Source organism: Somniosus microcephalus, chromosome 27 (assembly GCF_052327205.1).
Source record: "Somniosus microcephalus isolate GS21.2 chromosome 27, FLI_Smic_1.0, whole genome shotgun sequence".
NCBI classification, from domain to species: Eukaryota; Metazoa; Chordata; class Chondrichthyes; order Squaliformes; family Somniosidae; genus Somniosus; species Somniosus microcephalus.
This window is the reverse complement of record NC_141013.1, coordinates 35,475,244-35,502,963: the sequence shown is the minus strand read 5'-3', so window position 1 is coordinate 35,502,963 and position 27,720 is coordinate 35,475,244. Positions and strand designations below refer to the sequence as shown.

Here is a 27,720-nt window from a genome sequence, read left to right as displayed (position 1 = left end):
TTAGGCCTCTGATGGGTGTGGTAAGAGTGGGGTGGTTGGTGAAAAGCAGCAAGTGAGGGAGAAATAAAAATGAATATGGCTGATTCCCCTCTCCCAGTGCTGTCTGGGAGCAGTTATGCCAGCATGCCAACGCCTGTTCTTCCTCAGGAGACTGAAGAAATTTGGAATGGCCCCCCAGATTCTCACCAACTTCTACCGTTGCACCATCGAGAGTATCCTGTCCGGCTGCATCACTACCTGGTATGGCAACTGCACTGCCACAGACCGCAAGGCTCTACAAATGGTAGTGAAAGCTGCACAACACACTATAGGAATTAAACTACCTGCTATGCAGGATATCTACCCCGAGAGTTGCCGGGGGAAGGCCCTGAGAATCATTAAAGACGCGAGTCACCCCAGCCACAACCTCTTCGCCCTGCTCCAGTCCGGTAAGAGATACCGATGCATACGGTCTCGTACCAACAGGTTTCGAAACAGCTTCTACCCCCAGGCCATAAGACTCATGAACGATCAATTTATTAATATTTATTACTGTTGTTTTATTTATTATTACTGTCTTTCTATTAGTATTTCTATTAGTATTTTTATCATTGTTATGCCATATTTATTCAAATGTTGGGAGGACTCGTAAAAATCAACATTTCATTGTGCAGTACACACGTCTGCTGCATATATGACAAATAAAATTGAATTGAATTGAATTGAATTGTTAGTGCAGAGTGCTCCACTGAGCCGACATCTCCAGCGGCTGCTCTTCCTCTGGGAACTCGTTATAATGAAGCAAATGGACACCGGGGGCTGGATTTTACTCCCCGAGTGGCGTTGGGGGGCGGGACTGCTGCCTTCCGGGTTCCCGTCCCGCCCCCAGCAACGTCTGATGAACAAACAGCTGTTTTGCCCTGATTGGCCTTGTTAAGCCCCGCCCTGCGGGCTTGCCGGCCAATTACGGGAAAGCCAGTGTCAGATGACATCAGTTGATGACGCTTCATCTGCTGATTTTATTAAAGGCACATGCACCACACTTGTTTGACAGATGATCTAACAGCATTGGGGTGTTACTCTTACCACAACCTTGCAGGCCAGACAGAAGAGGCCGTCAGGGCGATGCCTGGGCCTTAAAGGCACCAGCAGCATTAAAGGGGCAGGAATTGTTAAAGTCCGATGGGAGACCCAGAAGGACTGTGATTTTCTTCAGGTAATGGGACAGGATTTTGAGCTGGGCACCGTCTGAGGAAGAGTGGTACGTTTATAAATTAACGTGCGCATGCTGTGATTGTATTATTAATATTGGTGTTCACATTTCGTGAAAGGTTCTGTTCGCTGTGAATGGAGTCGTGCCGCTGCACCATGGCTGGGACGGCAGCACCAGCCCGAACAGAGACCGGGTCCGCTGCAGTCTGCCTTGGAGTGAGCGTGGGAGAGGACAGCACAGCGCACAGCGATAGGTGCCTGCTGCCATTGTAGGGGGTGGGGGGCACGATGGGGGTACACAGTTTGACCCTCCTCTCCTCCCCCAGGCAATGATTGCTTGGCACCTTCAGCCTCCCTTATAAAGGGACCAATAATAATTTCAATAGAAGATTTTTATCATTTTCTTGAGTGTCCAGTTTGCCTCCTTGGTCTGGACCCCCCGCCCCCGCCCTCCCCCGGTGAAGCTCACTGCGCCCTGCAGGAGGCTGGTATACCTCATCTCACTGGCTGTACTTGCCTCCAAACTTATGCCGATCCCACTGAGCCTGGGAAGTGGAAATTCCCAGAATAGGGGTCCCCATGTTCAGCCCCATCCCCTGTGACCGGGGGGTGGGGGGGCGCTGGGACCATGATTGGAGCAGACAAGGATCCCTGCAAGCTACCAGTGCAAGCCGGAACCTGGTCCGGTATCTGGGTCCTAGCCTACCTCCCGGGCCTTACTCTGCACTCCTGCCAGCGTTATGGTGGAATGTCCCATATTTACAAAGTAGCAAAATTTAAGCATTTATGTCTCATTTTACAACAACAACTTACATTTATCTAGCGCCTTTAACGTAGGAAAACCTTCCAAGGTGCTTCACGGGAGTGTAAAACACTGACGCCTACTGCCTCCTTGGCTAGGCATTTCTACCAGTCTACAATAATTAGCACGCATACCCATAGATAGCAGTGTAGCTTAAACTGACAGTCATACCTTATGTAGCACTTGACTTTGCTCATGGTAATTGGGTGCCTTGGCACTTTTCTCCAAATCAAACACCTTCTCCTGCACATCCTTGTGGACATTGTTTTGACCTCCCAGACGATTGCCTCCGACCTCTGCTGACCCACTGGGTGGTGATGGGTTGTCCTGACCAGCACAAGGCATTTCTCCACACTATCAACGATACTCTGAAGCAGCGTTCCCTGTCAGCTGTGCTTTGTTCTGCGTGGCCTGTTTCTTTCAATGCGTGGTCCCTTTATTAATTATCTAGACGAGGGAACTAGATGTAATATCTCCGTTTGCAGACGACACAAAGCTGGGTGTGTGTGTGTGCTGTGAGGGGGATGCAGAGAAACTCCAGTATGATTTGGACAGGTTGGGTGATTGGGCAGATGCATGGCAGATGCAGTATAATGTGGATAAATGCAAGGTTATCCACTTTGATGGCAAAAACAGGAAGACAGATTATTATCTGAATGGCAATAGATTGGGAGAAGGGGAAGTGCAACGAGACCTGGGTGTCCTTGTGCACCAGTCGCTGAAGGTAAGCATGCAGGTGCAGCAGGCGGTTAAGAAGGCAAATGGTATGTTGGCCTTCATAGTGAGAGGATTCGAGTACAGGAGCAAGGATGTCTTGCTGCAGTTGTACAGGGCCTTGGTGAGGCCACACTGTTAAGTCCGTGAATGATTGAGACACGGACTAGCAGGAGAGAAACAAACAAGTCTTTACTGGTGAAAGGCATAAACGAAACTAAACAACAGAGGCTCTCTAGCACCTTTTATACAGGGGTGATCACTGCCGGTACTGCAGTCTGAGACCAGTTATTCTCTTAAAGGTACATACACAACAATTCCTCCCCTTTTAGATAAACAGTACATAACATTCATTTAACAACTAATGATAATGAATTACAATCACAATTACTGTTGCTAGATACATTGGTTAAGTTTAAGCAATTATAAGTTCAGTCTTTGAGGAGGCTTCCTGATTCTGTCTGGATAACGCCTCTTTGGAGTATCAGGTTCTTCTGGCAATGTTGAGTCGGAATCAATGTCGTTGTTTGGTTCATCTGCTTCCAATATCACCGATTCTGCGGTAGCTGCAATTGGAACATCGATTTCATTACCAGGTGTATCAGATCGTGGTGTGGAGTTGACGTTTTCCAGTGACTCTAGAATCTGGTCAGCATGGCGTCTTACAATGCTCTCCCCAACGTCCATGGTATACATGAGAGGTCCTTGTCGTGTACAAATCGTTCCTGACTGCCATTTCTCAGTGCGGTAGTCCCGGGCCAAAACTGGTTGACCTATCTTAAAACTCCTGGTCGGCCTTTCATTCATATTCTGGAACTGCCTGTTCTCCACATCTCTTCGGACATTTGGCTTAACCAAATCCAAGCGGCATCGTAGTCTTCGATTGAAGAACATCATGGCTGGAGTTTGGTTGGTAACCGCATGTGTCGCATTCTGGTAGGCAAACAAGAAGTTGTCCACCTTGTGTTGTAGGGGTATATCTTCATTACACATTGCCTTGATAGCCTTCTTGAATGTTTGGACAAACCTCTCGGCCAATCCAATAGTGGCTGGATGATATGGGGCAGATGTGTAATGCTTAACACCATTGTTCTTTAAGAACCTCCGGAACTCTTCAGACACAAACTGTGGTCCATTGTCAGAGCAAATCTGTTCAGGCAGCCCATTCCTGGCGAATATGGTTCGTAAAACTGCGATAATTTTTTCCGTGGTGGTTGAGGACATTTTTATTACCTCTGGCCACTTTGAATGTGCATCCACTGCAATTAAAAACATCGAGTCCATGAAGGGACCAGCAAATTGCCATGGAGATGAGGGCCACTCCCATGGATGCAGAGGAGCTTGTGGTGGGACGTTTTGGACCTTCTGGCATCCTGCACAGCTCTTGGTCATCTCTTCGATTTCTCTATCGATTCCCGGCCACCACACAAATGCTCTGGCTAAGCTCTTCATTTTTACCCCACCCAGATGACCCTCATGAAGCTCATTGAGCACTCTATCCGTCAACTTAGGTGGAATTACTACTCTGGATCCACACATCAAGGTTCCTCTGCACACTGACAGCTGTTCTCTTCTTGGCGAAAATGCTGGCAGCAGTGGTTCGCCATGTGCTGGCCATCCCTTCACCGTTAAATCATAGACCCGTGATAGTGTCGGGTCATTCCGTGTTTCCTTTTCTATGTTTGCATTCGTCACAGGGAGACATTCGACTATGGTCGAGTGGAATAACTCCATTGGATCCACTGCAAGGTCTTCTTCTTCCACCGTCGGCACGGTAGACGTGACAATCCATCAGCATTTCCATGCTGTTTAGTTCCCCTGTACTCGATGTCATATTGGTGTGCCCCTAGGAAAAGGGACCATCTCTGCAGCCGTTGTGCTGTCACTATCGGTACGCCCTTCTGCGGGTTGAAAATGGAGACGAGGTTGATGATCAGTTAGTAGAGTAAATTTTTGACCGTGCAGATAGTGATTGAACTTCTTCACCCCCCACACTAGGCTGAGGGCCTCTCTGTCAATCTGGGCGTAGTTACGCTCGGCAGAAGTTAACGAGCGTGACGCAAAAGCTATCGGCCTCTCCAAACCATCAAGGAATTTATGTGACAGTACCGCCCCAATGCCGTAGGGAGACGCATCACACGCCAGCCTGATTGGCAGTGCTGGGTTGTAGTGAGCCAATACTTCCTTCAAAGTGATTAAGTCCTTACTCTTCTGAAAAGCACGTTTACAATCATCGCTCCATTTCCATGCTACCCCCGTTCATAGCAGGGCGTTCAGTGGATGCAGAATTGTCGACAAATTCGGCAAAAACTTATGATAGTAATTCACCAACCCGAGGAATGACCTCAGTTGCGACACATTTTCAGGCGCTGGGGCCTTAACAACCGCTTCAATTTTGTCAGGGGACTTATGTAACCCCTCTTCATCAATCACGTGGCCACAATACAATATCTGTTTCTTAAAAAATTCGCACTTGGGGCGGTTGGCGCACAGCCCATGTTCCCGTAGTCTAGTGAGCACCTGTTCTAGGTTGTTAAGGTGTTCACTGTCATCTTCACCTGTTACAAGGATGTCGTCCAAGTAACACTGAGTCCCCGGAATCCCTTGCAGGACTTGTTCCATCGCTCTTTGCCATATCGCCGGAGCCGATGCTACTCCGAATACCAATCGATGATACTGGTAAAGACCTTTGTGAGTGTTTATCGTGAGATACTTCCTAGAGGACTCTTCAACCTCCATCTGCAAATATGCTTGTGCTAGGTCAATTTTTGTAAAACGCTTCCCTCCAGACAGTGAGGCGAAGATGTCTTCTATCCTTGGAAGAGGATATTGTATTGTGTGAAGGACAGGGTTCACCGTCACCTTGAAATCCCCACAGATGCGAATCTTCCTTGGCTCTCCGGACTTATTGCTTAACGTTTTCTTCATGACAGGAACGATGGGTGTCGCCCACTCGCTCCAGTTGACCTTAGACAACACGCCCGCCTTCTCCAGATTCTCCAGCTCTGCCTCGACGGCTGGACGAATTGCATATGGTACCGGTCTCGCTTTGAAAAACTTGGGAACTGCATTCTCTTCTATTTTTAACAAGGCGGTTACGCCTTTAAGCGTGCCCAGTTCTTGTTGAAATACCTCTTTGGCGTTAGCTAAGATTGTTGACAATCGTCCAGGAGTGACGTCTTCATCTTTTTTACCGTCCACCGTCATTGCATGAATGGAATGCCAATCTAAGTTTATCTTCCTGATCCATTCCCGTCCCAATAATGGTGGTCCACCATTTCGCAGTATGTAGAGATACAATTTCCGTATTTGCTTGCCATTGTATTCGACAGGCACCCTTATTTTTCCTCTGGGGTATACTTTTTGCCCCGTATACGTCGTCAAGACGATGGATGTCTCGCTCAAGGGTATGTGTGAAAATAGCCGCTCATAGTTTCGTTGATTCATGACGGTTAGCGCTGATCCTGTATCCAATTCCATTTTAACTTGGGACCCTGCTATCGTGAGGGTGACCCAAATGGTTCGGTGATCCTCTTTTGCGATTACATTGTGAAGTTTGAGACAGCTTAATCTCCTGTTCTCGGATTCACTATCGCTCATCTGGTCTTCGGAACTACTGTCCGTCATCTTTTGTACTTTCTTGTACGGTTCCTTGGTAGCCTTTTTGTTGTCGCTGGTCTTCTTCCCAGACCTACAAACTCGTGCAATGTGTCCAATCTTCCCGCATTGTCTGCATATTTTGTCTTTGGACCAGCAGTCCTTCTGGTCATGGTTAGTTCTGCCGCAGCGATAACATTTTGCAAATCCCCGTGTCATTTCGTGGGTGCCGTATTCCTGTGGTTTTTGTTGAATTTCTGCAGCTCCCCTGGCTGCTGCTTCATACGATACTGCCACGCTGAAAGCCTTATCTAGTGTCAGCTCTTTTTCTGCGAGTAACTTCTTCTGTGTTCCTTCACTCAGGAGTCCACAGACAAATTTGTCCCGTAGGGTATCTGCCAGTCCTGCTCCGAACTGGCAGTGCTTTGATAGCTTGCGTAGTTCCGTAAGATACTCAGCATTGCTCTCATCTTTGTGCTGAGTTCTCCTGTGGAATTTAAATCTTTCTGCTATCAACAGCGGTGCAGGGTTTAAGTGCTCCTGTAGAACAGCAACAATTTCGTTAAAACTCTTCGCCTTCGGTTTGGCTGGAGTAATCAGATCCCGCAATAGGCTGTACGTTCTAGCGCCCATTACATTTAGCAATATTGATGCCTTTTTCCCCTCCGCTATTTCATTTGCCTCGAAATATACCTCGACTCTTTCCACATACGTGGTCCAGTCCTCTAATGTATTATCAAAAGCAGTGATACAGCCAGTCTTCGGCACCTTGCAAATCTAAAATGGCGCCTCCCGCGCTTTGCCTTCTTCTCCGATTTAACAAAATGGCGCCTCCCGCGCTTTTCCTTCTTCCCTGCTGTTGTTAGCGCTGCTTTCCACGGTTTCTTGCGCGTATTCTTTTTCTTTTATTATTTTCCCGTCGTGGAGCGGACCCTCTGGAACACTTCCCTCCCTCTTCTGAGGTCCGAACGCTGCCCAGCTTCGAAACACCGGCCGCGCCCTGTATGCTCCACCCTCTCTCTCTCTCCTTGCTTCCCGACTCGCTGCCCGGCCCCGTTGCAGCCCAGGAAGGATCAGAGCACTACCTGCCACCAGCCCGATTAGCTGGGAAACCACGGACGGAGGAACCCAGCCTGGCTCTGGACAGTCTCTCCTGCAAGTTTTGAAATCGATGATTGACGGTCGACGCCCGTTTCTCGGGTTTCAATGGCCTATTTTTTTTTTTCTTCTTTCTTCTGGCTCCGACCTTCAACACGTCGTCGGAGCTGCTGCTGAGTTGCAGGTAAGTTCGTTTCTAACTCGTCGCCAGTGTTAAGTCCGTGAATGATTGAGACACAGACTAGCAGGAGAGAAACAAACAAGTCTTTACTGGTGAAAGGCATAAACGAAACTAACCAACAGAGGCTCTCTAGCGCCTTTTATACAGGGGTGGTCACTGCCAGTACTGCAGTCTGAGACCAGTTATTCTCTTAAAGGTACATACACAACATACACCTTGAGTATTGTGTGCAGTTTTGGTCGCCTTATCTGAGGAAGGATGTTCTTGCCATGGAGAGAGTGCAGCGAAGATTCACCAGACTGATACATGGGATGGCAGGAATGACGTATGAGGAGAGATTGGGTCGATTAGGTTTATATTTGCTAGAGTTTAGAAGAATGAGAGGGGATCTCGTTGAAACTTATAAAATTCTAACAGGAATAGACAGACTAGATGCAGGAAGGATGTTCCCGATGGTCGGGGAGTCCAGAACCAGGGGTCACAGTCTAAGGATAAGGGGTAAGCCATTTAGGACTGAGATGAGGAGGAATTTCTTCACCCAGAGAGTGGTGAACCTGTGGAATTCTCTACCACAGAAGGCAGTTGAGGCCAACTTATTAAATATATTCAAGAAGGATTTAGATATATTTCTTAAGGCTAAAGGGATCAAGGGATATGGGGAGAAAACAGGGACAGGGTACTGAATTTGGATGATCAGCCATGATCTCATTAAATTGCGGAGCAGGCTCGAGGGGCTGAATGGCCTACTCCTGCTCCTATCTTCTATGTTTAAATTTCTGCGCCTGCGCGATACTTACAGTGTAAAAGCCGGTGAGTGGCCTGCGCGGGACCTTGCAGATGACTGCGCGCGTGCGTGCACAGCTTAGCGGGAACATTGCTCTGAAGTAAAGCAGATCTTTCTACTCTCCACACACTGCAATCTGCTCGCCCTGATACGCTGAGCGTCATTTATAATATTTACAGCGTCTTTTAAGGGGTAAAGCAGGTGGTTCCTCAACCTTATGGCAGGTTTCTGTTTGAGCGGCTGCTTCATTGTGGATTAGCCAAAGCTCCGAGGATATTCGATGAATAAAGCTGTGTGTTCTTGCGGGTGTGCAAATGTGAAAGTGCAAGGCGGGGAACAGGCCGATGTGACATTAATTTGCTGCACGGACTGTGACAGCCTCCGTAGTGGAATAAACGTGTTGTAACAGTCCAAGCCGTCTTTCACCTTTCTGTGATTACTAAAGTGGTCTTTGTGCCAGAGAAAATGCTTTTTTTTATGTTAATTCATTCTCGAGATGTGGGCGTCCCTGGTACAATCAGCATTTATTGCCCATCCCTAATTGCCCTCGAGAAGGTGGTGGTGAGCCGCCTTCTTGAACCGCTGCAGTCCGTGTGGTGAAGGTGCTCCCACAGTGCTGTTAGGGAGGGAGTTCCAGGATTTTGACCCAGTGACGATGAAGGATCGGCAATATATTTCTAAGTCAGGATGGTGTGTGACTTGGAGGGGAACTTGCAGGTGGTGGTGTTCCCATGCGCCTGCTGCCCTTGTCCTTCTAGGTGGAAGAGGTCACAAGTTTGGGAGGTGCTGTCGAAGAAGCCTTGGTGAGTTGCTGCAGTGCATCTTGTTGATGGTACACACTGCAGCCACAGTGCGCCGGTGGTGGAGGGAATGAATGTTTAAGGTGGTGGATGGGGTGCCAATCAAGCGAGTTGCTTTGTCCTGGATGGTGTCGAGCTTCTTGAGTGTTGTTGGAGCTGCACTCATCCAGGCAAGTGGAGAGTATTCCATCACACTCCTTACTTGTGCCTTGTAGATGGTGGAAAGGCTTTGGGGAGTCAGGAGGTGAGACACTTGCTGCGGAATACCCAGGTCAGCTTCAGAAAAGCTTGGTTGTCTTCACACTATTGCTGGGGTCTCTATTTTCCACTCTTTACCGCCAGTGCACGATGTCACATTCATCAGCATAGGTCAAGACGATCTTTCTCATTGGGTAAGGCAGCAAATTGGAATGATTTTCACGAGCACTTTCTGCTGGAGGTAAGTTACAATGCTTCATATCAGAATATGCAGTGTTTATGGTTGAGCAATATTGAGCTCTGCATAAATGCCTGAAGTGTCAAATACGTTAGTGTTCAAAAATAGCCCACCAAATGTTTCTGTGGGACTCTCTCAGTTCATTAACATTTACACAAAACCCAAAATCAAAATACTAATCACGGCCGTTAATTCTAAACATCCAGCCAGTTACACTCCTAAAGCAATCACTGTTCTACAACGAGTTCTCAAAGTTACCATGCTACTAATTGGATCTTTTCAAAATGTAAAATATCCCTAATTTTACATTGATTAATTGATGAATGCAAAGCATCAGTTCCTGGTTGAATGAGCCATGTTGACAAATGCTGGAGCGTATTAACTCAGATTTCATTAACTGCAACCTCTGAAACTAGCTGCAATGGATCCTCTCCTCTCCTCTCAATCCAACACAAAAGCAGCTTTTTCTATGAACCTTCGAGCACGTAAAGCTCAAACAAGCCATTAAACTGCTGTTTACAATGGGCACCATATTGTAGTGCTGCCATCTGGTGGCCATGTCAGTGTAGTACGATAAAGATTCTTCATCCTTGTCCAGAGCCTACTCAGGAAGAGTAAATGAAACCAGTGTCTGACCAAATCATCGGAGAGACACGCACTTCAGATCACAGTGTACACCTACTGATATTTATTAATTAAATGGCCCAGATTTTGCTGCAATAAAACAGCATACTTGCTCTCGAGGCATTTCAGAGAAGGTTCACTCAGTTGATTCCGGAGATGAGGGGGTTGACGTATGAGGAAAGGTTGAGTAGGTTGGGACTCTACTCATTGGAGTTCAGAAGAATGAGAGGCGATCTTATCGAAACATATAAGATTGTGAGGGGGCTTGATCGGGTGGATGCGGTGAGGATGTTTCCACTGATGGTTGAGACTAGAACTAGGGGGCATAATCTAAGAATAAGGGGCTGCCCTTTCAAAACTGAGATGAGGAGAAACTTCTTCACTCAGAGGGTAGTAAATCTATGGAATTTGCTACCCCAGAGAGCTGCGGAAGCTGCAACATTAAATAAATTTAAAATGGAGATAGACAGTTTCCTAGCAGATAAGGGAATTAGGGGTTACGGGGAGAGGGCAGGGAAGTGGACGTGAGTCTAGGTTCGGATCAGCCATGATCCTATTGAATGGCGGAGCAGGCCCGAGGGGCCGTATGGCCTACTCCTGCTCCTACTTCTTATGTTCTTTTGTTCTTATCGAGTTTAATGGCACTCAGCTTTATTAATGCGTAAATTGTCCAGCAATTTGTAGCAACAAAGAGATACCCTGTGAATTGAGAATCGGCGCAAGTTGCTGGACGATTTGCACCGCACAACAGCTTGTGCGCAACCTCGAGTATCACGAAGTTGCTGCATATGCACATTAATTACCCACTAAACTCACCCCAGAAAATTAGGGCTGGTACTTAACAGCATAAGCACCTTTTTAATGAAGCGATTTATGTTCCTGCAATGGCACTCAACCTCTCCGGCCCAGAAAGGGATCAAATGAAACCGTGGAGTCTTATTCTTGCAGGTAGTAAATTGTTTTTAGAGATTTTAACTTTTTTTTTTACATTTTCTTACTTTTCCTTCCTGTTTCTTTTTTCTCTCTCTTAATCCAGTCTTTATTTCCTCTCTAAATTCTCTTTCTGTACCTGATTTCTCTCTAATTTATCCTATTTCCTTCTCTACCGTTCCTCTGTTTCTTTCTCAATCCTTAAATCTCATTGGTCCTGTCGTTCACCCAAGGTCCCAGATGCCCCATTGCCCTCGCTGTGCCGTTATCAGCTCGCACTTCCAGCAACTTACAGGGCACAATAATGTCAGGCTGAAGGCTGAGGGACAAAGTTTAACTAGCAAGCTGCCCCGCTCCAGTAAATGCTGGGCCATTATTTACAATGAAGACTATTATAGTGCTGCCATCTGGTGGCCATCTCAGTGTAGTACGATAAAGATTCTTCATCCTTATCCAGAGCCTGAGGAAGAGTAAATTAAACCAAATCATCAGAGAGTCACAGACACTTTGTACACCTGCTGATATTTATAAAGTGCTTATGTCTGACATGTGCCTCCGATTGCTGAAGCCTGTGTCTGAATCCACTGTCAATAAAGGGAACGTGCAGGTTCACGACCAGCATCATAAGCAGTAATCGGCAGATGTCGTGGTCTCTGTTTGCACGTTTCTCTGTGCATTCGAAATGATTTTTCTTGGCGAATTTTAACGTGTAATTTTTAAATATATGAATGAACAAAAAGCACAGTTAACTATGCTATGAAAGGAACATTACAACATCTCACAGAAACACCCGGAAGTATTTACATTGTGACATAGGATCAGGAGGAGGCCATTCAGCCCACAAAGCCTGTTCTGCCATTCAGTTAGACCATGGCTGACCTGCACCTCAACTCCATTTGCCCGCCTGTGCTCCATATCCCTCAGTACAAATTACCAAACAAACATCTATCGATCTCGCTCTTGAAAATGTCAATTGCCGCAGCATCCACAGCCTTTTGGGGGAGAGAGTTCCAGATTTCCACTACCCTTTGTATGAAAAAGTGCTTCTTGAATTTACTCATAAATGGTCCTGGCTCTAATTGTAAAGTTGTGCCCCCTTGTTCTGGATTCCCCCACCAGAGGAAATAGTTTCTCCGTAGCTTCCCTATCGAATCCCTTCATCATTTTAAACACCTCGCCCAGATCACCCCTCAACCTTCTAAATTCAAGGGAATACAAGACTAGTCTGAGCAACCTGTCCTCATAATTTAACCCTTTAAGCCCCCCGGTATCATTCTGGTGAATCTGCCTTGCACCCCCTCCAAGGCCAACATGTCCATCCTGAGGATCCAAATGACCAGCCTGAATTGCAGTGACACCTGATTGATGATCTGAACTTAGGTACATTTGAAGACGAGCGTGGTAAACGGGCTCGCTAGAAAGACCCTGTTGTTAATCTGTTTGAGTCTGTCAAGTGAACCAGCTCGATGCTAACTAAACACCCTCCCCCACCGATTTTACTTGGTTTTGGTTTTACGGGTTTGAATTTCCATGAAGGTTCTCCGGATTGTCCGACCTACTTTGACAGAAGATCTACGGAAACCTCGGGGAAATGGCATAAACTGTTTGTACCATTTTCCTGGGCGGAATGGCAGCACTGACGAGGCGTTCACAGTCTTTTGGCAGTGGTAGCCAAAGTTAGCCGGACATGGGGTGCTCAGTTTTCCCCAGGTGCTGGCTTGCTCCATTAAACTGGAGGGACTGAACCACTGCAGCAGCTCTCGATTCCGCTCCCACTCAGAGGTGGGCTCTCCGTGAGCAGTACCATTAGCGCTGAGCGACTGCCCTGAATACATCATCTGCCCCGCCCCAGGAATATGAGACGGAGTCGGACTGTTCGCTGGAAGCTCCTGCCCGCTCCGCTTTTTAAAAAAAAACAAATTGTTCTCAGGATGTGGGCAACGCTGGTGAAGCCACCTTTATTGCCCATCTCTCTATGCCCTGAGAAAGTAGTGGTGGCCCTGCTCCTCAAACTGCTGCAGTCTTTGTGCTGTTGGTACAACGGCAATAACTGTCCAAGTCAGGCCCAAGCTGCAATCTTCCAATCCTCCTTAGATATGGGAGTGGTGCCAGAGGACTGGAGGGTTGCAAATGTTACACCCCTGTTCAAAAAAGGGAAGAGGGGCAAACCAGATAACTACAGGCCAGTCAGCCTAGCCATCAGTGGTGGGGAAAAATTTAGAGACAGTAATCCAGCATCAAATTAATTGTCACTTGAAAAAACAAGGGTTAATAAATGAGAGCCAGTACGGATTAGTTAAAGGCAAATCGTGTTTGACTAACTTGATCCGAGTTCTTTGATGAAGTAACGGAGAGGGTTGATGAGGGTAGTGCGGTTGCTGTTGTGTACATGGACTTTCAAAAGGTGTTTGATAAAGTACCACATAGACCTGTTAGCAAAATTGAAGCCCATGGGATTAAAGGGATAGTGACAGCGAGGCTATGAAATTGGCTAAGGGACAAAAAGCAGAGAGTAGTAGTGAACGGTTGTTTTTCAGACTGGAGGCAAGTACAGAGTGGTGTTCCCCAGGAGTCAGTATTAGGACCACTGCTCTTTTTGATATATACTAATGACTTGGACTTGGGAAGACATGGCATCATTTCAAAGTTTGCAGATGACACGAAACTCAGAAAAGTAGTAAACAGTGAGGGAGATAGTAGCAGACTTCAGAAGGACATAGACAGATTAGTGAAATAGGCAGATACATGGCAGATAAAATTTAACACAGAGAAGTGTGAAGTGATGCATTTTGGAAGAATGAGGAGAGGCTGTATAAACTAAATGGGGGTGCAGGAACAGAGAGACCTGGGGGTGTACGTACAGAAATCTTTGAAGGTGGCAGGACAAATAGATAAGGATGTTAAGAAAGCATTTGGGATGGCCTTCTATGTGTGACTTAGAGGAGAACATGGAGATGTTCCTATGATCTTGAGGCTCTTGTCCTGCTTGGTGGTAGAGGTCATGGGCTGGGAGGTGCTGTCGAAGTAAGCTTATTAAGTTACGGCAATGCATCCTTTAGATAGTACTTACTGCAGCCACAATGCATTGTGGGTGGAGGGAGTGGACATTGAACCCAGTGTTAGGGGCATCAATCATGTGGGCTGCTCTGTCCTGAATGGTCTTGAGCTTCTTGAGTGTTGGTGCACCCTTCCAGGCAAGTGGTGAGTATTCCATCACACTCCTGACTTGAGCCTTGTAACTGGCGGAGAGGCTTTGAGGGGTCGGGGTGAGTCACTCGTCGCAGAGTACCTAGCCTCTGTCTTGCTCTTGCAATCGCGTTGTTGATATAGCGAATCCAGTTAAAGTTCTGGTCAGAGCTGACCTTCAGGATGTTGATGGTGGAGGGCACAATGATGGCGGTGTAGTTGAAGCTCAGGGAAGGTGGTTTGACTTTTTCATGTTTTAGATGGCCATTATCTGGCCCGAATGCTGCTTGCCACTTGTCAGCCCAAGCCAGGATGTTGTCCAGGTCCCTCTCTAGGCTGGTATGTTGTGAATGAAGCAGAACACAGTAGAATTGTCAATCAACAACCCCAATACCAGCCTTTGAACAGAGGGAAGGTCATTGATGAAGCAGCTGAAGATGGTTAGGCTGAGGGCACTTCCCTGAGGAATTGCTGCAGTGAAGTCCTGGAGTTCCAACAACCACACCCATCTTCCTTTGTGTCACTGGCATGTATCCCTTTTACCTCCATTGACGTCAATTTAGCTAGGCCCCATTGGTGCCACACTCGTTCAAATACTGCCTTTATGTTAAGGGCAGCTACTCTCACCTCACCTCTGGCATCCATGTCTCGTCAAGGTGTGAAAAGGTCTGGTGCTGAGTGGTTCTGGTGGGCCCTGAACTGACCCTCAGTGAGCAGGCTATTACAACAACAACTTGCATTTATATAGCGCCTTCAACATAGTAAAATGCCCCAAGGCGCTTCACAGGAGCGTTATCAAATACAATTCGACACCGAGCCACATATTCTGCTTCATTCACAACATACCAGCCTAGAGCAGGACCTGGACAACATCCATATAGGACACCAAGTTGGAAGGTCTGGTTCAGCATCAGACAGTGACCAGGGAGAGGGATGGAGCTGGTGGCCAGGGAGCAGAGTTTGTGGTGGGGACCGAAGACAGTGGCCGGACTTTTCCGGGGTGGTAGCGGGCGCGATCGGTGGTGGGCCGGGTAGGAAAGTTGTTATTTTTGACAGCGGGTTGGGAGCCCACTGTCATCTCGCTCCCATACACCTTTCCCCCAGGCACATCTGTCATCGCGGAGCCGACCTGGCCGGCAGCAGCAAGGGACGCAATTGAGATGATTAACAGCTAGTTGTCAGACCCTTAACAGGCTTTTTTTTAAAGCTTACTTCAACAAACCCCAACACCAGCAGCACCAGGCACACCAGCAGCACAAACAACACCGACCTCCTCCACAATCACCTGATGCTGCACAGGACACAGGGCATCAGCACCCGAGCACATTGCTGCCCGAGAGGCCAGATTTACTTAACTTGACACTGCACACTCTGGCTGCCACATGATGCGCCAAGATGGCACCACCCCACACCAACACCATAAAGCATCCCTACAATGTCCAAGCCATTCCTTCCACACTCATCACCATTGCCGGGGCGGGGGGGGGGGTACCGTTATGTCTCACCATTCACTACAACTCACTAAGCCACTTCCAAAGGTGCACACAAATCTGTCCAAGACCGGAAAGTGTTGAAAATAAAGATTTTTATGTTTGACACCACATTAACAGAAACCTTACATAAACATTGGATAAAACACCCAAGTGGCTACCCTTGTTTATTGTTAGTTGGTATGATTGCACTAGGATGAGGGTGAGTGTGAGAGGCGGCTAGTGAGATGGGGATGTGATAATGTAGATCGAGAGGGATGGGTGGAGGTACAAGGTGTGAGGAGGGATGCAGGAGTAGGGTAGGGAAGGCCGAGTGATAAGGATGTGATGAGAGGCACAGCAGGATGCAGTTGAGTGTGGCTTTGTACTAACGTTTCCTGATCTAATGAGATCATTGAAACGTTTGCAGCACAGCACCCAGGTCATCCTGACCACATCCCTGCTTGTGAACTCCTCTGCCATGTGAAACCAGGCTGTCTTGGTCTCCTGGGGAGGTCTCTTCCACCCATCGGAAGGGAAGAGGACCTCCCTGCATGCTCTGTCTCACTCAATAAACATATGGAGTGAGTCATCGGAGAACCTGGGTGCAGCCCTGTGCCTCTGTGCAGTCGTTGTCAGTGTTTGCAGCACTCCAATGCTGTAGTACACTGACAGCACCATGTTAGATTAAACGTCAAATCCAATGTGGCCATGGTCCCTTTAAAGATCCCGGCTGAAAACGCGTCATAAATGACGTCACCAGACCCGCTCCATTTAATTGGGTCGGGTAACGCACTGGGCGGGCTTAATAGGCCCCATTATGATGATCATGATCAGCCATGATCTCATTAAATGGCGAAGCAGGCTCGAGGGACCGAATGGCCTACTCCTGCTCCTATCTTCTATGTTTCTATGAAAGTCATTTTCAGCAGCGGGCTGGAACCAGCAGTGGGGTCGCGACCCGCCACGGACACCGGCCGCACCGGACCCGCCCAGGTAGGCAAATTCCAGCCTATGGCTTTGCTCTTCCCAATATTTAGTTGGAGGAAATTTCTGCTCATTCAGGACTGGATGGCGGACAAGCAACCTGACAAATTAGTGAGGAGATGTCACTTGATGCTACTATTGATGACTCCTTCCATCACTTTGCTGATGATTGGGAGGAGGCTGATAGGGCAGTAATTAGCTACGTTAGATTTGTCCTGCTTTCTGTAGATAGGATATACCTGGACAACTTTTCATATTACAAAAGCAAAATACTGCGGAAGGTGGAAATCTGAAATAAAAACAGAAAATGCTGGAAATACTCAGCAGGTCAGGCAGCATCTGTGGAGAGAGAAACAGAGTTAACGTTTCAGGTCGATGACCCTTCGTCAGAACTGGAAAAAATTGGAGATGGAACAGGTTTTTAAGCAAGTGTAGGACAGGGAAAGGGGGGCGGGGAGGAAAGAACAAAAGGGAAGGTGTGTGATAGGATGGAAGGCAGGAGAGATTAAGAGACAAAAGGGATGATGGTGCAAGACAAAAGGAGATGGTAATGGAACAAGTTAAGAAACAAAAGATGACTAAATGAAGTGTAAATGGCAATGGCAGAATGAAAGACAGCTGCCATGTGAGAGAGAGAGAACTTTTCATATTGTTGGGTAGATGCCAGTATCATAGCTGTATTGACACAGCTTGGCTGGGAAGGGGGAGCGTTGGGGGCAGTTAGTTTTGGTGTGCAGGTCTTCAACACTACAGCTGAGATGTTATCAGGACCCAGTGCACTCAGCCACTTCTTAATGTCAAGTGGAATGAAATGATTAGGCTGGATATTCGCATCTACGATGGTGGAGACTTTGGGAAGGCACCGAGTGGGATTACCCACTTGGCAATTTTGGCTGAAGGTGCTTGCAAACAATTCAGCCTCATCTCTTGCACCAACGTGCTGGGCTTAACAATTGTTGTGGATGGGGCCTCCTGCTTTTAGTTGCCTGATTGTTCACCACCATTCTCGATTGGATGTGGCAGGGCTCCAGGTCTTTGCTCGGATCTGTTGGTTGTTGGGCAGCTTAGCTCTGTCTATAGCCTGCTGCTTTTGGTCTTTAGCATGCAAGTAGCCCTGTGTTGCTGGAACCCCAGCCCAATCTTATGCTTAAAATGTGACTTTTAGTAGATGATGTTGCTGTTTCACATTTTGCAGAGCACCTTACCTCGGAGCTTCTCCAGATCAAAGTTGCAGCTGTAACTTTGGCGCAAGATCGTTGATGTGTCTATCCGGGGTTTCCACGGTGACGGATAAGGAGAACTCCCAGCCCACTCTGATCATTTTCTTTTATTTCAACCACCGACATTGTGTTTTCCAGAAATCTGCAAAACAGTTGCGGAAATCCTCCGATCAGGAAGGCAATGACGAAGGCAAAAAGGACGTCAAGCAGGAGGAAAATAAGAGTGGTTCAGAAGCGGGAGAGGCAGACGGCGATACAAAAAACGCTGCCGAACATCAGAAAACGAATGAAGAGGTAAAAAGAGTTCAGTCACTTGGAGGTTGATGGCTTTAGAGAATCTTGGCGAGGAATTTCCCAGAGATTTTTCTGAATTGGCTGCAGGTTTGCTGGAGATTGGTGGTTAAGGGGATGGGTAAATGCTGTGCACAGTTGCACCATCAACTGTATGGGGCAGGCATTGTGGGCCAGATGGTCTTTCCTCACCCTTATAGAATCATGGAATTTTACAGCACAGCAGTGCCTGTCTTTGACAGCGCTCTCCAATTAGTCCCACTCCTCCGCTCTTTCCCCACAGCCCAGCAAATATTCCCTTTTCAAGTATATATCGAATTCTCTTTGAAGTTATTGAATCTGCTTCCACCGCCCTTTCAGGCAGTGCATTCCAGATCACGACATCTTGTAATCATAACGTATAATAACCTTCTTTTCATGTCTCGCACTGCAGTCTTCATGCAAGCTGCTACCTCATAAATAACCCATTCCTCTTAAAGCTGTTAAAAGCCTCAATCACCAAAATATATTGCTCCAGCAAGATAACAAATCACAATTTAAATCTGCTTTGCTTCCAACATTATTAAAATTGAAAACTCTCTTGAATTGATTGTAAAGAAGGCTTTTCTTTGATATTCAAGTTCCAAACTGTCACAACGAACGTTACCTTCTCAATGGCCTATACCAGGTAATTGAAGACCGAATCCAAATTTGAGAGACAGCGGGGATCATCAGCCCATGTCTCTCTGTGGTCTTATTGGTCAATTCTATCCCAAACTTGGCCTGCTCTAACCTAACATATCCCGACATTTTCCTTAGTCTTAGTTGTTCATTGGTATGACCCTCACTTTGCCCCATATCAGGAACGTTCCCAAGATCTGAAATATAGGAACATAGGAATTGCTAGATGATAAAAGACCACGGTTCATCTAGTTCTCCTTCTACCATCCTGGTAGTCGCATGATAAGGGAGTTGTTGACTAATCATAGCAATCAATTTCTATCAACTAGTTTATGTACAAGGATATTATTTGTACAACTTAATATGAATGTTTTGTACTTCTCAAGGATGTGCAGAAGAAACTGAAGGCAGCCGGAAAAGGTTTTTTTTTAAATTTGTTCATGGGATGTGGGCATCGCTGGCAAAGCCAGCATTAATTTCCCATCCACACAAAGCTGGGTGGGAGGGTAAGCTGTGAGGAGCGTGTCGTGAAACTCCAGTACGATTTGGACAGGTTGGGTGATTGGGCAGAAACATGGCAAATGCACTATAATGTGGATAAATGTGAGGTTATCCACTTTGGTGGCAAAAACAGGAAGGCAGATTATTATTTGAATGGCAATAGATTGGGAGAAGAGGAAGTGCAAAGAGACCTGGGTGTTATTGTGCACCAGTCGCTGAAGGTAAGCATGCAGGTGCAGCAGGCGGTTAAGAAGGCAAATGGTATGTTGGCCTTCGTAGCAAGAGGGTTCGAGTACAAGAACAAGGATGTCTTGCTGCAGTTGTACAGGGCCTTGGTGAGACCGCACCTTGAGTATTGTGTGCAGTTTTGGTCACCTTACCTGAGGAAGGACGTTCTTGCCATGGAGGGAGTGCAGCGAAGATTCACCAGGCTGATACCTGGAATGGCAGGAATGACGTACGAGGAGAGAGTGTGTCGATTGGGCTTATACTCACTGGAGTTTAGAAGATTGAGAGGGGATCTCATCGAAACCTATAAAATTCTGTCAGGTCTGGACAGAATAGATGCAGAAAGGATGTTTCTGATGGCCGGGGAGTCCAGAACCAGGGTCATAGTCTAAGGATAAGGGGTAAGCCATTTAGGACTGAAATGAGGAGGAATTTCTTCACCCAGAGAGTGGTGAACCTGTGGAATTCTCTGCCACAGAGGGTGGTGGAGGCCAGTTCATTAAATATATTCAAGAAAGAGTTGGATATATTTCTTGAGGCTAAAGAGATCAAGGGATATGGGGAGAAGGCAGGGACAGGGTACTGAATTTGGATGATCAGCCATGATCTCATTGAATGGCAGAGCAGGCTCGAGGGGCCGAATGGCCTACTCCTGCTCCTATCTTCTATGTTTAATTGCCCTTGAAGGTGGTGGTGAGCCACCTTCTTGAACCGCTGCAGTCCGTATGGTGAAGGTGCTCCCACAGTGCTGTTAGAGGTGGAGTTCCAAGATTTTGGCCCAGTGATGATGAAGGATCGCCGATGTGTGTGTGACTTGGAGGGGAACTTGGAGGCGGTGGTGTTCCCATGTGCCTAAAGGTTGTGGGTTTGGGAGGTGCTATAGTTTTTTTAGATGATAGATGAGGTTTTTAGGATGCAATAGACGGCCTGTGGGCTTTAGATGATAATAATCCTCTTAAAGGATCGGATGTACTTCTGATTTATTTTCTGATTACATTTTTTACCCTCTGCCTAGAATGTACGTGACAAGAAAACAGCTCTAATGTAAGCCTCATCTATGAATCTAATTAGATTTGAGGTTTGTTTCAGCAGAAACCCAGACACTAGCCCCAAGCCTGAGCACAACACCAGTGTGACAGTCCCCATGTTCAAATAGTACACCGACTCTCACTGTCTGTATTCACACATGAAGAATGAGTGCTGGTGCCCATGGACCCCTGTCCCAGCATGAGTTAGCACCTCCAGGAGAGAACAGGGAAATTGGAAGAGGAAAAACTGCTTAACTAAAGTTCATCCTCCACAGACACAGGGTGGGTCCATCATCCAATGGGCAAAGTCAAAAGAACATTTTTTTAAGGGCTTTAGTTAGTTTTACACAGAGTCTCATAATCTCCCCCAGCCACACCAGGGAAATGGATTGTACTCCATCATTGGAAAGGTTTTTCAAAGAAACACACTTAATCATAGAATGGTTACAGCACGGAATAAGGCCATTCAGCCCGTCGAGCTTATGCTGGCTTTCTGCAAGAGCACCTCAGCTAGTCCCACTCCCCCGCCCTTTCTCCGCAGCGCTGCAAATGTTTTTCCTTCAGGTACTTATCCAACTCCCTTTTGAAAGCCGTGATCGAGTCTCCCTCCACCACCCTTTCAGGCAGTGCATTCCAGATCCTAACCACTCGCTGAGTAAAAGTTTTTTCTTATGTCGCCTTTGGTTCTTTTTCTTAAATCTGTGTCCTCTGGTTCTAGACCCTTCTGCGAATGGGAATAGTTTCTCTCCATCTACTCTGTCCAGACCACTCATGATTTTGAACACCTTTATCAAATCTTTCAATCTTCTCTGCTCCAAGGAGAGCAATCCAGTCTATCCACATAACTGAAGTCCCTCATCCCTGGAATCATTCTTGTAAATCTTTTCTGCACCCTCTCTAAGGCCTTCACATCCTTCCTAAAGTGCGGTGCCCAGAATTGGACACAATACTCCAGTTGAGGCAGAACCAGTGTTTTATAAAGGTTCATCATAATTTCCACACTTTTGTACTCTATACCTCTATTCATGAAGCTCAGAATCCCGTAAGCTTTTTTAACTGCTTTCTCAACCTGCCCTGCCACCTTCAACGATTTGTGCACATATACCCCAGGTCTCTCTGTTCATGCACCCCCTTTAGGATTGTACCCTTTAGTTTATATTTCCCCTCTCATTCTTTCTACCAAAATGTATCACTTCACACTTTTCTGCATTAAATTTCATCTGCCATGTGCCCGCCCATTCCACCAGCCTGTCTATGTCATCTTGAAGTCTATCACTATCTTCCTCACTGCTCACTATACTTCCAAGTTGTGTGTCATCTGCAAATTTTGAAATTGTGCCCTGTACACCCACATCCAAGTCATTAATATATCAAGAAAAGCAGTGGTCCTAGTACCGACCCCTGGCGAACACCACTGTATACCTTCCTCCAGTCCGAAAAACAACCATTCACCACTACTCTCTGTGTCCTGTCACTTCGCCAATTTCGTATCCATGCTGCCACTGTCCCTTTTATTCCATGGGCTTCAATTTTGCTGCCGACTTCTTCACTGCTACTCCAGCTAGAGTGGCACTTTGTCGAACGCCTTTTGGAAATCCACGTCAACCGCATTGCCCTCATCAACCCACTCTGTTACCTCATCAAAAAACTCAATCAAGTTGGTTAAACACGATTCCTTAATTAATCCACACTTGTCCAAGTGACTGTTAACTTTGTCCCTGATTATTGTTTCTAAAAGCTTCCCCATGACCGAGGTTAAACTGACCAGCCGATAGTTGCTGGGTTTATCTTTACACCCTTTTTTGAACAATGGTGTAACATTTGTCCTCTGGCACCAACCCCGTTTCTAAGGAGGATTGGAAGAATATGGCCAGTACCTCCGCAATTTCTTCCTTTACTTCCCTCAGCATCCGAGAATGCAGCCCATCTGGTCCTGGTGACTTATCTACTAAGTACAGCCAGCCTTTCTAGTACTTCATCTTTATCAATTTCTATCCCATCCAGTATCTCCACCACCTCCTCCTTTACTACGTCTATGACAGCATCCTCTTCCTTGGTGAAGACAGATGCAAAGTACTCATTTAGTACTTCAGCCATACCCTCTGCCTCCTCTACCACTATTGCTTTCCCTGTCTTCCCCCCGTACAGCTGAGCCACCTGTGGTGCTCTGGCTATACTCCCCAGAGGAACCATCGCCCTCACCAGTACTCAGAACAGAATACTGGTTGGAGAGCGAGATGCACTCGGGGGACTCCTGCACTACCTGCCTGGTGGTCCTCTTCTGCCGGTGCACTCCTTAGCTGCGGGGTGACCACCTCCTGAAACGTGCTATCCACGTAGCTCTCAGCCTCACGGATACAGCGCAGAGACGCCAGCTGCTGCTCAAGCTCGAGTCCCTGCAGCCGACGACAGTTCCTGCACACATGGTTGTCCAGGACACGGGAAGTATCCTGGAATTCCCACATGGCACAGGATGTGCATTCTGCTGGACCGAGCTGCCCTGCTATGCCTTTATTTATTCGACTATTAACTAACTTTTTTTTTAAGTAACTTAACTGAAATAATCTTAAGACTTAAAAAGCTTATAAAGCTTGCTTTAAGCAAAATAACTACTTTTAATTAAAAAATGCTGGAAATACTCAGGTCAGGCAGCATCGGTGGAGAGAGAAACAGAGTTAATGTTTCAGGTCGATGACCTTGCGTCGGTCAAATGTTAACTCGGTTTCTCTCTCCACAGATCCTGCCCGACATGCTGAGTATTTTCAGCATTTTTGGTTTTTGTTTCAGATTTCCAGCATCGCGGTGTTTTGCTTATGTTGTAACTAATTTTAATTCTTCATTTCAGACTTCAATCATCTGAATTCTGGCCACTAAACATAGAGGGACCAGTTCTTGGCTGTTCAATATTGGATATTTTACATACAATCATTCCTTCTGCCACCGTCGACATCAGATTTGCAGTTTGTGCAGGCTTTTCTTCATCACGCTGCTGATTATAGTTTTGCGCATATGCCAGCCAGTAAAAACAAAAAGAAAATGCCCTTTATTTTATATTCTCCCTCTTCCGGAATGTTGTGCGCAGCATTCCACCCACACCTTATGGTACTTCCTTCTTATAATCGCCTTGCTGTTCTGTTATTGAGAAAGGATACAATATTTATTTTTGACGCTTGCTTTAAATGTGAGAATTAAACTTTCCTTCTTGTACTCAGCTCAGTTTTATTCTTCCCTGTGCCATCTGTTCTACGAGATTTTTTAAGCATTTATTTAGTATCTTTACACAAAAAATGTCTGTTCTACTGCTGTTCAGAAATGACTGTCTAGTAGAATAAAATTTATGGAATGCACGGATGTCAGTGTCACTTATTTTACAGCTGACGGGAAGGCTAGACACTTTGGGACAGATCTTGGCATGAAAGAATGAGGTCCTCTCGGTCGCAAATCCAACTGACCATTGCTCCAATGGTGGTAAACATAAGACGAAAATGATCAAGTGACCATCCAGGCATAAGAAATAGGAGCAGGAATAGGCCACTTGGCCCCTCGAGCCTGCTCCGCCATTCAATAACATCATGGCTGATCTTGGGCTCAAAGCCACTTCCCTGCCCGCTCCCCATAACCCTTCAATCCCTTATCTTGCAAAAATCTGTCTATTTCCACCTTAAATGTATTTAATGACCCAGCCTCCACGGCTCTCTGGGGCAGAGAATTCCACAGATTTATGACCTTCGGAGAGAAGAAATTCCTCCTCATCGCAGTCCTAAAAGGGCGACCCTTTATTCTGAAACTATGCCCCCGAGTTCTAGATTTCCCCACGAGGGGAAGCATCCTCTCTGCATCGGCAGAATCGGTCACCGCCAGCAAAGCAGGTGGTAGAGCCTATGCAGTGAGGGCTGTCATGCAATACATTTCTTGAAAAGTGATGCAAGTGTGCGGCCAGTCGATTGCAGAACTGCAGCCCTGTCTGAAATGAGCTAGGCTTCGTAATATTCCAGGCTAATACTGAAGCCAGTGCTGGGTCATCACTGCAGATATCAAGAGCAGCAGTTATATTCACCATCCACTAACTAGCCTTTACCTCCGTCACCACTTTACCCGGAAATTGCAATCACGGTTGGATTAATTATGTACGGTCAACAATGGTCCCTTTAAGCTGTGCGGCCGCGCCGTGCTCCAGGGAACCCGCACAGCCAGCTTGGTGGCTTTTCAATGTAAAAACCGCGCATGTGCGGTATTTTGAATGGCCTGCGCAGCCCCTTAAAGGGGCCACAAAAAATTACAGGGCATATTGACAGTCACCCGTGTCTAATTATGAGTCACAATGAGATTTTTGCACATGAAAATCGGTCAGTGGTAATCCATTCAGCTTTTACTTTAATTACACAGTATATTCAAACTCATCTCATGTAGGACACGTACAATCAGCAATCAACACTTTTATCCCATCAATCTGTGTTAGAAATTAACTTGGTTTCCAGAGGAGAGAGGTCAGTCTTCTAACCCATTGCACTATCCCGTCCCATCCTTTTTTTCATTTTTAAACAAAACCTAAAATACTTGCCTTCCGTTCTTTGTCTGCCAAGTGACATTGTCCAATGTTGGAAGTGAAACCAACACTCAAAAACATTACTTCTAATTGGCTAACGAAAATGTTCCAATGCCCAGCTTTGCAGCTAATTAGGGCCCAGAACAATGGATATTGACCGGATTTCCTCACTTCAGACCCACTCGCACCAGACAACAACTTGCATTCATATAGCACCTTTAATGTAGTAAAACGTCCCAAAGCGCTTCACAGGAGCGTAAATCAGACAAAAATTGACACTGAGCCAAAGAAGGAGACATTAGGACAGGTGACCAAAAATTTGATCAAAGAGGTAGTTTTTAAGGAGCTTCTTAAAAGGAGGAGAGAGGTAGCGAGGTTTAGGGAGTGAATTCCAGAGCTTGGCGCCTAGAGATCTGAATGAATGGCTGCCAATGGTAGGGCAGTGGGAGTGGGAGGTGCACAAGAGGCCAGAATTGAAGGAACGCACAGTTCATCGAAGGGTTGTAGGAGGTTACAGAGATAGGAAGAGGCAAGGCCATGGAGGGATGCGAACATGAGAATGAGAATTTTTAAATCGAGGTGTTGTTGAACCAGGGGCCAATGTAGAGCAGCAAGCACAGGAGTGATGGGTGAATGGGACTTGGTGCGAGTTAGCACACGGGCAGCAGAGTTTTGGATGAGCTCCAGTTTATGGGAGGTGGAAGATGACAGGTCAGCCTGGAGAGCATTGGGACAATCATGTCTGGAGGTAACAAAAGCATGGATGTGGTTTTCGGCAGCAGATAGGCTAAGGCAGGGGTGGAGACCGGCAATATTACGGAGGTGTAATTAGGTGGTCTTTGTGATGAAGAGGATACGAGGTCAGAAGCTCAGTTCAGGGTCAAATAGGATGACGAGGTTACGAAATGGCTGGTTCGGCCCGAGACAGTGGCCAGGGAGGGGAAGGGAGTCAGACAAGTTAACATACATGCAACACCAGTAGTGCAATTGAATCTGAACAAGATAACTTATCCAGAGCAGACCATGGGTTAAGATGACAATCCTTGCAGTCATACAGTATGGACATAGAAACAGGAGTAGGCCCTTCAGCCTCTCAAGCCTGTTCCGCCATTCAATTAAATCATGGCTCATCTGTACCTCAGGTCCTTTTACCACTTTTGTTCCATATCCCTTACCTAACAAAAATCTACCAACCTCAGTCCTGAAATTTTCATTTGAGCCACAATCCACAGCCTGTTAGGGGAGAATGTGCCAGATTTCCACATCCCTACGCGTGAAAAGGTGCTTCCTGATTTCACTCCTAAATGGCCTCACTCTAATTTTAAGATTGTGCCCCTTTGAACAGGACTCCCCGACCAGAGGAAATGGTTTCTCTGTATCTACCCTATCGAATCCCTTTATCATTTTAAACACCTTGATTAGATCACCCCTCAACCTTCTAAACTCAGGGGAACACAAACCAAGTTTATGCAAGCTATTCCCATCATTTAACCCTTTAAGCCCTGGTATAAGTCTGATGAATCTGCATTGTGCACCCTCCAAGGCCAATATATCTTTCCTGAGGTTTGGTGCCCCAAACTGAACAGTTACTGCAGAGAGGGTCTGACTAAGGCTCTGAACAATGGAAGCATCACATCCTCACTTTTGTATTCTAGCCCCCTTAAAATAAAGGCCAAAATTCCATTAACCTTTATGATGATTTTTTGTACCTGTGCACTAGTTTTTAGTTATTTGTATACATGGACACCCAAGTTCCTTTGCTCCTCCACAGCTCCTAGTCAACAACAACTTGTATTTATATAGCACCTTTAACATAGCAAAACGTTCCAAGGCGCTTCACAGGAGCGTTATCAAAACAAAATTTGACACCGAGCCACATATTAGGGCAGATGATCAAAAGCTTGGTCAAAGGGGTGGTTTCAGGGAGCGTCTTAAAAGGAGGAAAGAGAGGTCGTGAGGTGTATGGAGGGAATTCCAGAGCTTAGGGCCTTGGCAGCTGAAGGCACAGCCGCCAATGGTGCAACGATTAAAATCGGGGATACTCACGAGGCCAGAATTGGAGGAGCACAGATATCTCGGAGGGCTGGAAGAGGTTACGGAGATAGGGAAGGGAGAGGCCATGGAGGGATTTGAAAACGAGAATTTTAAAATCGAAACTTTGCTTAACTGGGAGCCAATGTAGGTCAGTGAGCACGGGGGGGGGCGGGGGGGGGGTGATGGGTGAACGGGACTTGGTGCGAGTTAGGACACGGGCAGCCGAGTTTTGGATGAGCTCAAGTTTACGGAGGGTGCAAGGTGGGAGGCCGGCCAGGAGTGTGTTGGAATAGTGGAGTCTAGAGGTAACAAAGGCCTCGATAGTCTCTCAACATTAAGAAAATATTCTGATTTGCTTTTCTCTGATCCATAAAATATCACCATCACCTCACCCAGTCAGTTTAAAGAAAATC

At 46.6% G+C, this 27,720-nt stretch overlaps 1 protein-coding gene across 3 annotated transcripts in view; it reads left to right on the top strand.

Annotated features, from left to right (window-relative positions):
- Window positions 1-24,074, top strand: part of hdgfl3 (HDGF like 3) — a 149,389-nt gene extending 125,315 nt beyond the window's left edge. For all 3 annotated transcript variants that reach the window (XM_085968844.1, XM_085968845.1, XM_085968846.1), the window contains 2 exons: window positions 18,158-18,313; window positions 23,573-24,074. In XM_085968844.1, the coding sequence (XP_085824970.1) occupies window positions 18,158-18,313; window positions 23,573-23,587 (171 nt within the window). In that variant the 3' untranslated portion in view covers window positions 23,588-24,074. The remainder of the gene's footprint in view (window positions 1-18,157; window positions 18,314-23,572) is intronic.
- The last annotated feature ends 3,646 nt before the right edge of the window (window positions 24,075-27,720 follow it).